At 43.6% G+C, this 13,691-nt stretch overlaps 1 protein-coding gene across 1 annotated transcript in view; it reads right to left on the bottom strand.

The window, feature by feature from the left end:
* lamc1 (laminin, gamma 1) overlaps positions 1-12,718 on the bottom strand; it is a 74,415-nt gene extending 61,697 nt beyond the window's left edge. Inside the window, exon 1 of the mRNA XM_017471361.3 lies at positions 11,991-12,718. Coding sequence (XP_017326850.1) covers positions 11,991-12,363 — 373 coding nt within the window. The 5' untranslated portion in view covers positions 12,364-12,718. The remainder of the gene's footprint in view (positions 1-11,990) is intronic.
* Between the last annotated feature and the right edge of the window lie 973 nt (positions 12,719-13,691).

Here is a 13,691-nt window from a genome sequence, read left to right as displayed (position 1 = left end):
CATCACCAGCGTTGCTCTGGACTAGAACATGTGCTAAACACCATTCGAAAGAACTTCCGCACTACAGAAATTATAATACGACTCGTCACAACACCTTCAACAGATGAAGAAACTAGAAGTTTGTCAAGGCGAGCGTACAAGCCGGGAGTACGCAGAGCACAAAGCACGCTGGAATGTCACAACAAAGTGTAGAATTCGCTTGGCTGACGTATAAAAGGACAGCATGTTTGGTCAAGCCAGACAAAAGGAAGCGACCGAGGGGAATCCAATTACAGCCCTGGCTCTACTTCTCCCGTGCTCCGGAAGCCCCACTGACCTCTGGCTGAACAACAACAGAAAGATGTGAATGACTGGCGTTTAACAAAAAATACAGAAATGAAAGTACTGCTGGAGACCAAACGATCGCTGCACCAGAGCTCACTGTAGGCTTGCGTGATTATAGCTAAGGATTTGTTCATTGTATCTACGTGATGTCACGCTGCTATGACATCCAGGGATGTCTACTCACAATATACTGTCTTACCAATCCTGACTAATCTTTCCTAACTTCGTGTAGGAGCCCTTAACAATTTAACATCAGCATACACTAGCGCAAGCTACACCAAACATACCCCGCCCCCTCAGCTACTCCGAATATGTTAAGCTCATAAATGTGAAATAAAAATCGTTCAATGAACTTCGCTAACATTAAATTATATATTTCGTCAACATTAGCCGCTGAAATATTTTTTTAAAAAATCTAATAAATCAATTTCGACTCAAAAAGATTAACAAAAGTGTCAAACCGAACCCTTTACAAATCCCCCGAAACCCTTTACAAATCCCCCAAACCCTTTACAAATCCCCAAAACCCTTTACAAACCCCCCAAACCCTTTACAAATCCCCAAACCCTTTACAAACCCCCCAAACCCTTTACAAACCCCCCAAACCCTTTACAAATCCCCCAAACCCTTTACAAACCCCCCAAACCCTTTACAAATCCCCCAAACCCTTTACAAACCCCCCAAACCCTTTACAAATCCCCAAACCCTTTACAAATCCCCCAAACCCTTTACAAACCCCCCAAACCCTTTACAAACCCCCCAAACCCTTTACAAACCCCCCAAACCCTTTACAAATCCCCCAAACCCTTTACAAATCCCCAAAACCCTTTACAAACCCCCCAAAACCCTTTACAAACCCCCAAACCCTTTACAAATCCCCAAACCCTTTACAAACCCCCCAAACCCTTTACAAACCCCCCAAACCCTTTACAAATCCCCCAAACCCTTTACAAATCCCCCAAACCCTTTACAAATCCCCAAAACCCTTTACAAACCCCCCAAACCCTTTACAAATCCCCAAACCCTTTACAAACCCCCCAAACCCTTTACAAACCCCCCAAACCCTTTATAAATCCCCAAAACCCTTTACAAATCCCCCAAACCCTTTACAAATCCCCAAACCCTTTACAAACCCCCCAACCCCTTTACAAACCCCCCAAACCCTTTACAAACCCCCCAAACCCTTTACAAACCCCCAAACCCTTTACAAATCCCCAAAACCCTTTACAAATCCCCCAAACCCTTTACAAATCCCCAAACCCTTTGCAAACCCCCCAACCCCTTTACAAACCCCCCAAACCCTTTATAAATCCCCAAACCCTTTACAAACCCCCAAACCCTTTACAAATCCCCAAAACCCTTTACAAATCCCCCAAACCCTTTACAAACCCCCCAAACCCTTTACAAATCCCCACACCCTTTACAAATCCCAAAACCCTTTACAAACCCCCCAAACCCTTTACAAATCCCCAAAACCCTTTACAAAAGGACCGATCTTTAGAAAGGGATTAAATACACAGACTTTTTCGGGGTTCCTGTGGCCGTCAGCACTCAGATCAGTCCCTCCAGGATTTCGCGATCGCACACATTGTGATGAAAACAGAATGAAGCAAACGGCACAATATTCTGAGATCCGTGCAATTTAAAAAAATAATAAACGCAGATTCGGGCCTCGACGTGTGCGTTGCTGTGAAAGAGCGTGCCGAACAGTTTCATGCAATTGCAATTTTGCCAGTTCAAGAAGTTTCCTGCTTAAATTTTTTATTTTTTAAAAAAAAAAACAAAACAAAAAAAAAACTAAAAAAAACTGCACGGCAAATTTTGAAAAATGCCGCAGCAAAATCAAGCCTTTTCGGCTGTATAAAATTAAAAAAAACTCAATAGAAACAACTAAATAGAAACAGCAAATCAGAAAAACAGCTAAATTAACTCAAACAAAAAGTGGAGGACAACAACAGACAACAGCAAAACAAAAAAAAACGCAACAGTGAAACAGCAGGCACAACAACAAATTTGTAAACGCATCAAAATTGACTCAAACTGAAAAAAGTGGAGGATGTTATTAAACATCTCATGCTTGTTGTTGATCGGACACGGCATATGACTCTCACAGCAAGAAAGAATTGCACTTTTGCAGTCTGTTATCTAGTTAGTCGAGCGAAACTCATTTATTGAAGTTATTACAGCAGATACCTTTCTTCTGAATAATTTGGCTTCCTGGAGGCATCTTTCCAGCGCTCGCTACTCGCACCAAGGTTAAAACTGACATCTATTTTATCATCACATGAATGCTGTTGAGACTAAAACCATCAAATAGGCTTCCATTTCCTCAGACTGTAAACGACCTTCGTTTTGCGTAGTCTCTCAGACCGACACATGATGCAGCCAATCAGCAACAAGCATGCCATGTTCATTAAGGACCTCCCCTTTGTTCTGATTTGAGGTAATGTCAATGTTTCCAAACTTTTGTTTGTGGAGTTGCTGTTACGGTTTCAGATTTAATGTTGCATTTTTGTTTTTGTGAATGTTTGGTGCTTACAGGCCACCATAGATGTTTGTCAACCCTGCCCCATACAGTACAGGGAACTCCCTGCTTAATGTACAACACCTCCCAAAGCACCAGAGCTGACAAAGGAGTTAGTTAGGACAAAAACATGTCTAAGCACAATGTGACACTAGCCAAACATCAACATGCTTTAAAACAAGGCAGGGGAGAAAGTACATGTCCTAAACACAGTTTACCGCTGTATGATGAAAACATATCCGGAAAGAAGTTCATTTTTTTCTCCCTTGGCTATATTGTGCGGCTCTCATGGTTGGCAGCACTACCTTGGAGAAGAAAAATAAACACCCCCTCCTGTAAAAGCAGGTGTTAACACTGCAGCCTGAGGGAGGACATTTTATCATAATACAAAGCAGTCAGAACGGCTTCAAGCGCCGTACCAGTCGGGGGTGAAAAAACAAACAAACAAACAAACAAACAAACAAACAGCAAGAGACGCCTTCTCATTTTTCAGGGTTATCCATTTCGTCATTAATGTGTGAAAACCAGCTGTATTTGGCCACTGACACCCCACTCGGTTTCACACTTCAAGCACTCACGACTCCACTTTGAAGTCTTTGAAGAGCTGCTTGTTGGGAAATAAAGAAGAAAAGCTGCGGCGGTGGATATGCTTTTAAGCAAGAGTCCCTTCACAATGGAGATGCGCGAGTAAATTATAAAGCACATCACACCATCTGCTTCGGCACGATGACGTGACGCGCGCAAAACATCGCTCAGGCCTCAAGTGTTGATGGATAGAATCCTCAGGTGATCTAAAGGAAAATATTACGAATGATAAAAATATAGCGATAGGTTAATGCAGGTGGCTTGGTAGGAATATCATCGGAGGCGGTCAACTGGTTCCCCCCAAGGACATGCGTCGTAGACTGATTGAGTGAGAATGTGTGAGCAATGTGCCCTGCGATGGGTACCCTGTCCAGGTTGCCCCCTGGCTTGCGCCCAGAGTCACCTGGGATAGGCTCCCGGCTCCCCGTGACCCTGTGTAGGATAAACGGTACAGAAAATGGATAGATCGATGGAGGGTTCAGAGTAGAGGTGTGTATTGAGAAAAGTCATGGGAGTGGGCAGTTTCCGTTTTAATACAAATAAAGGTGCAACAAATGTATTTAATTCATTCATTCAGTCATCTTCAGAAGCTGCTCGATCCCTGACAGAGTAGGTGCTTTGAAGGACTCATTTGTTTACATTTTGGGAAATATAACCAATGACGTTTGCTGGAAAAGCTCTTAGGCAGGTCCTGATCAAGGTGGTGGGATTGGTCGGCCATTTTTTTGGGTCGCAGCAACCACTTCCAAAAGGTCCTATTTGTAGCAATAAACGAATCACCAGTGGTTACGCATTAAAAGGCAATAGTCATCGTAATCACCAGTCACGTAAGCTGCTTATCCGAACCTTTGTATGTTCTGGCAATTCAAAGGCTATCCTGAAGCAGCGTGGCCGGCTGGCATGGTCTCTACTGCATGCACCATGATTGTGCGTCTTTTCTTTTTAATGGAAAATATTTCCTCGGAAATGTAAATGTGAATTTGAAGATGTACTACTACAACCATCTGGGTAAAAGCCACACAGACTCAAGTATAACCTCACCCAGGAGGAATTTTCCCCACTAATTTGCCCTTGGCATACTGAAGTAACTAAAAGCCAGCTAAAACAAAAGATAAGCTGAACTCAAACAAACTAATTGGAGGTGAGAGAGAATACGGCTCCCTCTGACTTGCAAGAGCGCGTTGGATTCAGGTGCATTTCACAGCCATGTGTGCCAAAAGGGTGGGAATGAAGTACTCTAGGGTCATTTCAGGGACAAGATCGCGTCTCGCCTAGAAATGAGTCACACTCGCCACCACCGAAGATTTCCTGATAAGATGATGTAATGGAATTAATGAAGTGTGCTCAAGTCCAAATGCTAAATCATCTTTCCTTTCTTACCAACAACCATTATAAGAAATGGTAAATAGTCTGGCCACGAGGTTCGCTCCTTTCATGGTTAAACAGCTCTGTCCACTGACAAAAGCAGGAGCAGTATGTTTGACAGCTCCTATGAGGTACAATCTGAAAGCAGCAGGAGCTCTTCCTTGGAGTGTTTGGCCATGTGGGCCAGAATCAGCTGCACACAATGGCTTTATCACCAGGAGAATGAGGCGACGCTTTGCACTTTGACCACCCTGGGTGGTCTGATACTCGGGTTCCACCTTCGGCAACACAATTAGAGAAGCAATTAACAGCCTCGACTTCTTTTCTCACCAAAGAAGACAATGCCAGAGGGGTGTAAGGAAATGCCAGAATCTGTATCTGCATCCATTTAGTACTGTCTCAGTATTCAGATTGAAGCCCAGATGGGGTGTGGAGTAAACCGCTGGTGTTTTCTTTTATTAAATATGAACCCTACCGCTATTTACTAGGGTTTGTACCTTCCTGCAATGTTTCCAAACCAATTTAGCTGGTTCTATTTTTGCTAAATATAAACAAATTAGTACTTTAATTGGTGTAAACGCATTCCGCGGGTCTTGTAATTCAAGCTTCATATCAAACCTCTCGAAAGTAAAAACCTCCCGCTTGAGTGGCGTTTTTGTTGTGTCTGACGGGACCCCAGTCCCCGGTGCATACTTTTACTCTCGGCCAAATGCCCTATGAACCTTTCTGGCATGAATCCGTCACTTACTTCAACCAGTGTTGGCTGCATCTAACAAAGCATTGACTGCATACCTACGATTGTAAATGGCCCGACTTCACAGTCCTTTATTTACACAAGTTTCCCACAGTGAGATCATACCTTCCAGGCTCTAAGCAGATAACTCACACTCCCTCCAGCCTTCTCAAGTGCGATTGGTATAATCTGGCCCAGCTGGTCCCTTTTGGAAATGACAAGGTCTTTGAGTTTGGGAGGGGGAGAAAACTTGCGAGGGATGAAGGAGAACGGACCCTAGGGCCCAGGCAACAATCTGCTTTTTACTTTCCCACACTGTAGGACTTCGCCCTCTGCGCACACTCGGCCAGTGAGAAAGAGAGCTGGGGCGGAGGAGGCTGGGGAAGAGGGGGTGCCGGTGCAAGCTAGAGAACCGGAAGAGAACGCTCTTCCTACATGCTTGACCCTCGTGAAGTACACCAGGGACACTCCGAAATCCTATACCGTAAGCGGACAAAAATGCTGTCCCGATAAACGGACGTGTATCAGGAAACAGGCATCGCTAATGTTGCGACTGGTATAAACGAGCGTCATAGGAGCATTCCCAGATCCGAACGAATGTTAGGCAGATGTACGGCCAACTTCTTTCCATTAAAACAGCTGCAAACAGGGCCAAGTCTTGTTCAGCGGACAAATGGGCAGAATGAAAAACAGCTGCATAATCATTGTTTAAAGCGCCTTTTCATAATCAGCTTCTCACTGAAAGCTGTAGCGTCGGTCTGAATTGACCATTCACTGCAAAAAAGAACACTTCTCAGTCAAGAGACTTCTGCTTCTGAATGATTTGGTTTGGAGACTGGCCATGGAGACACTGCGTGAACGTATGTTTTTAACAAAGAAGCAATCAGAATCAACCTGTTTACATAAGCTCTAAATATAGAATCTTACGTTTTTCCTGCTTTGCTTAGCATCCTCGTGCCTGAATGTGGGCAAAACTGCATCTAGTTAGAATCGTCACCAGTTTATACACAATATTTACTTCTTGTAGTTTATGTGATGTAATAGTGAGTAGTTCTACCTTGGGTTTTTGTTAAATAGCAGGCTATTACTGAGATAAATACTACAAAAAGGCAAGTAGGCAATCTGTATTTTTGTCTAATTAATCAATATTTAGAATGAGTATAATTGTGTAATTGGGCACATGTAATTAGATATGATAAAAATCTCAGTGTTATAAACGGAAAACTACTCGGACCTTGCCAAGCTTCACTCGACATTCATGAGCCGCATGGAAAAACCAAAATGGATGGCATTCCTACCTGCTTTTCTAGCACTACCACCTTTCTCGCTGCCGGTGACAGTCCAAGGTCAGTCACTATCTTGCACTCAGTACCGACTTTTTGTAGATTTTGGTTATAATTTGAACTTGTAGTTAGTACTATATGTTTCTCTGACCTACCATTGGTCATTTGTATTAAGTAACAGATGTTCAGCGTCATATTAAAAATAATAATAATAATTTAACCATGTTGCCGAGGGATTTTAGGTTCATTAGGATCTACTGGAAAGCTTCCCTGGTCCCTTATGTGGCACTGGAATATTTAGGTGTAATTTGACAGCAAATGATACATGATTTGGGAAAGGATAGTGGTTATCTAGGAGTAAACAGTCCTTTCTTTCTTTTCTTTGCAGGCAGGAAATACAGCATGATAAGCTCAGAATGCCAAGGCACCACTGGGACACATTTCATTCATACCAGCTCAGGTTAATGAATTATCTGCCATTATTTCTCAACGGTATTCGCTTTTAAAGTGTACATGGACGTTATCAGGAATAAGGTTTTGCACAATGATCTCTCGGGTTAAAAGTTCCAGATTATCGCAAAAGGGGGGTGGGGAGCTTATCAACTACTACTGGATTGTTTTTCAGTCCAGTTTAAGACTACAGATAAAAAGAAAAGGTCTATCAAAAGATAAGTAATATTGATTAAACTAGGGTAGGTGGAGTTTGTGTTTCAACTAAAAGAAATATGCCCAATAACAATGCAATGCAACTTAAATAAATGTAAACCTTGGTCTGTGTTTGCTTTTTTGAGAAAAGGAAAGGAAAATATTCCTGGTATTAAGTGTAAAAAGCCCTGATTGGCGTCCAACATGCACCGCCTCGCCATCAACTTACAGACGTGTCCAAGTTTCATATTTTACACCCAAATCAGACATACATTCCTCCTGCGCAAAAGACCAGTGTGCCGTGGATAATATGGATGACTTGCCCACATCTGATTGCTAACATATTTGAAAATACCAGGCTTACATAATCTGAAACTACTTGCTTATATCGACCCGAGTCATCTCTTATTCTGTCTGGCTGCTAGATCAGGCTTCATCTCGCAGTGTTCAGGGAAGAGTGAGGGAACTGTCGAGTCAGGACATGTCTGCTTCCTGCCCAAACCAGGCAGAAAAGAGATAAAAGCCTTCAAAGGCAAAGTATATAAAAATAAGAGCTTACGCCTCAAAGCTCCAGACTTCTTGTGGCTTCCCACCTACTGAGATGCACACACAACATCCTATCCAAAAAAAAAAAGAAAGAAAAGAATCCCACCATCATTACGGACAGATATTTTAACTTCACTTCCCATGAAAACCGGGGGGGGTTAAACTATAGTGTCTGAGTACAAGTATGTGGAACTGCATGGGAGACCCCTTCCGCCCGTCGTTAGCAGTAAAGTCATCTGTAATTACAGATGCGGGTCTCTTCAGCACCCCTGGCCATGCCAGCCTCAAAGCCGACAGCTGATCAGCTTTAGAGACCACATTCCCCAAGCGTGCCATCTTTCATCCGATACGAGGTTCGTAAGCGATCAGACCGAGGCTGAGCTCATCCGATGAGCTATGTGGGGGAAGTAAATGAAATCACGTGAAAAGCACATCCTTGTATGCAAAGGCTGAGGGGAACATTCGTTGGCGTATTGGATCCCATGGGATTGCTTCAGGAGACGTTTTTATTCGAATTAAAGTAAGTAAGTACACCTGCACACAGAAGGAACACAACATACGAACATACTGACCCTGTAGAGCGAATGTAGTGCGCGATTCGTCCAATAGAACACCGTTTGAGATTCGGCAAAGGATAGCATCACGTGTTTCTGTTGGATTTTCATGTAATCTGATAAACATACGCTGACTACTCGAGTACCACTATTCACTCCATAACCTCCAGAAACCCTCTTCCTACTTTTAGGGGTGCATGCAAACAAACGGTCACGAATGGCGCCGACTTTTGATTAGTACGTGTACCACGCCGTACTCCTGCATCCTCTAATGTCTTAACTCCAATCCCCTGCTTGTTATGAGGCCCTGTTTACATGAGTGCGTTTTTGTTTTAAAATGCATAACTGTTGCTACGGTTACGCCCGTCGTCTACACTACTCGGGCGTTTCAGTTTGAAAACTCCGGGCTCGTGTTGCCGTGTAAAAAGACCAAAACGAAGACTTTTGAAAATGCAGGCCTGGGTCCACCCACGTTTGCCCCCTGACTGGGTCTTCTGGATCAGCACGTATCCTTCCCTGATTCGTCAAGCCCCTACCACATGACCGTTATGCCTCCTTGATCTTATACACAACATCAACATGGAGACTGAACCGCAAGCTTTGCTGGCTCTGTCGTCATCCTTAACATTAATTAATTTCTGTATTTTATAATACTGCAGCTGCTACATGCACAAGAGGCGAGCTATGATCAGAGAAAACGGCAAGAAATGTCATTTCAAGCAGCGTAAGCCCTACATGACACACCAGTTTGTTGTCCCTGCTGGTGACCAGCTGCCAACTTCCTGTTTACACTATGCGCATGCCCAGTGTGTATGAATGGTCATGTGACATGCGTATTCGGCCGTGTAGTGTGGACGGAGATCGTTTCTGAAAAGCCAGCGTGGACGAGGAGCATTTTCATTTTACACGAAAACGCACCGGTGTAAACAAAGCCCGAGTCTCATTTCTCTAGCACACTGTTTAAACTTGGCAGCAGTGAACTGAGTGGTGAAAGATCGGTGAAAAGTGTAGTCGCTTGAGTAGTTTCGGTAGTAGTGAAGCTGCCTTCTCGTTTGCTGTTACTGTCTGAATTACATAATCATGTTTTTTCTGGACAATTCTGATGGATACGACGACACACACAGCCTCAGAAAACGAAGCTAGACGACTCCTGTTGGCCCGTACCAGCTCGGAGTTCCGCTGTGAATTAGCGTTTCACTGTTTTTAAGTCTATAAACATGACGTTTAATGTGATTACTGTCTATTTTTCTTGCACTACATTTCACATCAAAGCCTTCCCATTAGGAGTAAACTACACATGACTCTGTAAACCGTGTCCAGCTGTCCCTAAAACAGCGAAATGACTCCCATAAGGACAAACTCGCTGTCACAGCAGCTTCTCGTTCGACGTCTGGAATAGAGAACTACAGGCTCGTGTGTAACACTGGAACATTCATTGAAACAACGTGTGAAGATTAAATTCACGGCCATAATAAAATAACGTGTCAGAGTGTAAAACTACATTTGTCAACTTTAGTATTCGTAGATATAGAGATTCGTAGAACTTTTCGGATTGAGGAACATGTTATATTACAAGCGACAATATGATTTCTAATAATTTAGCGCACACCTATTATGGATTAGAAACGTGCCTAATTTTGTTTTAAAGGTCTCATACAATAGATTTACATGCATCCGAGGTCAAAAAACACTTCAATGTGCTCATCATTTAAATGCAGCAAACCGCCCCCCACCCAGTGTCACAAATGACTCGTTCTAAATGATTCATTCTAAAGTCCTCCTTTCAGAGAGCATACTCTGCTCTGATTGGTCAGATGTCGCAGTCCGTCGTGATTGGTCTACTGCCGACAGCGAGCAGCCAATGAAGATGAGAGGCGGGGCTTTTTGTTACAAACCTGTAAAGTCTGGAATGACTAACGACTCGTTTCAGCTGTTCAGAATCGGCTCCTTCTTTTGGGGGTCGGTAACTCCGTCGACGTGCGCTTAGACTTTTTGAAACTGTGCAGACTTTCTGCATTCACAAACAGCTACGTATATAACACTACATGAAAGGTAAGATTTGAAAAAATATAATAATAGGTGCACTTTAAGTCTGTAACGCTCTACCGGTTTCCTCGAAATTCCAAACATGTTGAAGCGATAACTTTTTCATTCTAAAAACTAATCACTGTACGAATCTACAGACTGGGCTAGAAAAAAATTTTAATCAGCCCCATCTTTTGCTTCCTTACACAGTCCCTCCAGGATTTTTGCGATGGGGATGGGGGGGGGGCAAACTCCACAATATCCAGAGGAGTGTGCAATTTTTTAAAAATTTTGTGTCATGTGACGTAATCATGACGTTGATGCACGTTCAATCAAAGCCTTGCTCCACTCAAGTGCGCTGAACATGAGTACAGCTAAAAGGTCTTGTTTATCAACAAACATCACTGCGAACGAGCGTGCAAGACAGTCTCGTGCAGCGAAACATTTTTGCTCGCAACAATCACCACTAAATAAATAAATAAATAAATAAAAACTCCCTGACATCATGTACGGACTGATTATACCATGTTTATCCAGGTTGTATTTCCCAAGACCTGTTGCACTCGGTTTGACGAAAACAACAAACAATCACCAGCAAACAATCTGATGTGGGGGTCAAAAAGTAAACGCTACAGAGTATTGATCTTTGAAAGGCAGTGAGAGAGTGAGAGACACAGGGGTACACCAGCCCGCTTCTGACCAGGCTCATGATTCATGTGGTGGTATATAGCGGTTTGGCTTATAATCACCAATACGGTGGTCTGCATGATCATGATCACCCGCTGAGATACAACATCAGTTTTGAGTCGATTCGTCACGTACCGAGGTCCACTATACCACCCAAAAGTTTGTGCACACCTCACCATAACACTCTTATGCTTTTTTTTTAGCATCCCGTTCCAGATTCCGTCCCCCGTTTGCCATTATGACAACCTCCACTCTTCCCGGGAAGGCTTTCCACTAGATTTCTGAAGGTTCATCTGAAAGATCAAGATCCTGCGCTAAAGTTCTTCTAAACCGGTGGTCACCGAGCGTCTTCCTCGAGATCTACCTTCCTGCAGGTTTTATCTCCAAAGCAAACGCTGTTCTTCTTAAGGCTTCTAATGACTAGATTATGGTTGGAGCTCAAGTCTTCAGGAAGGTAGACCTCCAAGTGACCGCTGCTGCGTAGGTGTTCTAAGCCTAAACTTCGCACGCCTTTATGGACCTGCACAGAGAACTTGCACAGTACATAGAGATAGAGAGAAACATCTGGGGGGGATAGGGGTGATCTACACTGTGTGTGATGGCCAGGTGTCCACAAACATTTGACCAGCCACAGTGTAACGAAGGACCGTGCAGTAGATGCCCTTTCCTGATCTCGAGCTGTAAAGAAGAGATGGAGGATGGAAGGAGGGAAGACGTACCTAGGTGCAGGGTTAAGTTGATGGAGCTGGGGTACTGGATGCCTGCTAACATGGTCTGGCTTTGCCACCAGGTGGTGTCGGCTTGGGTGTTGTAGTCGGTGAGGTAGACGGCGCTGTGATGCTGTCTCGGATCTCGGGCATCGCAGATGTGGCACGACTTGGTGACTCCGGTGACGCCGGTTTGCACGCAGTACTCTTCAGGCGGAGATCCGCACGTGTTGGTAGCCACCACGGTCACGTTGAACGCCGCGTTCACGAACTCGGGCATGCAGCGCTGAGGCCGACCGCTCTCGTCCACGCACTCGTCCATTGCTGCGTGAACGCGCGCTGCGCACAAAGTCAGTAAACTCAAAACTAGAGCCACGCAGTGCATGATGGTCTCCGTGCGTCCTGTGACCCTGTCCCCAAAACACTCTCCTTCTCGACCTGGACTCCCTGCGCCTGCTCAAAACCTGTGCGGAGGGACTAATAAAATCATGCAGGAAACCGCGACGCCTGTCTCTGTCTCTCTGTCTCTCTCTCTGTCTGTCTGTCTCTCTCTTCTCTTCCCGACTTTACTTCCTTCCTTCCACTCGTTCGGCTATTGATTCCTGAGCAGCGCCATGGAGGGGGAAACTTTTAGAGAGAAAAGTACTACATCTGACCATCCAGGCTACACCCTGTCCGCTAGTGCGCAAGTCACAGAACTTCAGTGGAGGGGAGAGGAAAAAAAAGTTTGTGTCTACTTCCGGTCGAGGAACTCTCTTTGATGTTCCGCAGAGCCACTGGGAAAGCCGAGTAGGAATAGCTGAGACACGAGTGGGCGTGGTTTATGAGGAGCGAGTGTTCTTATTGGTCAGCCTCCCCGTCAGTCTCAGTCGTGAGCGAATCAGTGGGCAGGGCTGGATTTTATTACTATTATTATTATTAAAGAGTGGGGAAAACATTTTAGTACATGAGTATAACAACAAACAAACAAACAAGAACAGTTGTAACAAAATAAAACGACAAGTAAATGACAGTATTAAAATGCATTTAAAAAATAGACATATATATTCTAAAAATGGTATTTAAAACTATAGTATTCAAATATTTTTAAATTGCTCAAATATTTTTTATGTATCTATCAAAATAACGAATCCTTCAATTCAAAAGATTCAATCTGTCGAACGGAGATGGAAGCTTTTTTGGTATGTATTTTTTCCTTCATTATTTTCCATTATCGTAAGTGATTTGAAGTAATTACATCTCTCTGTTCTGGGTATAGCACACCTCACTGAAGGAGTGGATCAAATGGAAAGAAAGAAAGTAGTCGAAATGCTTAACATAAATAAACATCTTTGGATTCATAGAGCTGCCTGGGTTTTTTTTTCTGTGTATATTGAAGTAAATATTACTTGGGTTATATCTACGAGCTTAAAGATCTTAGATTTTCCCGTGCACGGGTTTATGTTCCGTGAGGCTTAAAGGTTCAGTGTACATGTCCCTGAGAGAAACAGTTCTCCGGTGCTGTGAATAAAATAGAAGAAGATAGCCATTCCATGCTGTGAGCAAAGAGGCCAAAAAGCTAGGTTAAATATACCTCGCACAGAAAACCAAGAATAGCAGTGGATGGTAAGAATTTATAGCTGCAGAGGCTTACGTTACTATGTCTGACACTTGCTCAAAGTTTCTTACACCAGCACATACTGAATCAGACTCGGACCTTTGTCATGGACACCA

Source organism: Ictalurus punctatus, chromosome 7 (assembly GCF_001660625.3).
Source record: "Ictalurus punctatus breed USDA103 chromosome 7, Coco_2.0, whole genome shotgun sequence".
Lineage (NCBI taxonomy): Eukaryota > Metazoa > Chordata > Actinopteri > Siluriformes > Ictaluridae > Ictalurus > Ictalurus punctatus.
The sequence above is the reverse complement of the archived record's forward strand: the minus strand, read 5'-3'. Positions and strand labels throughout refer to the sequence as shown.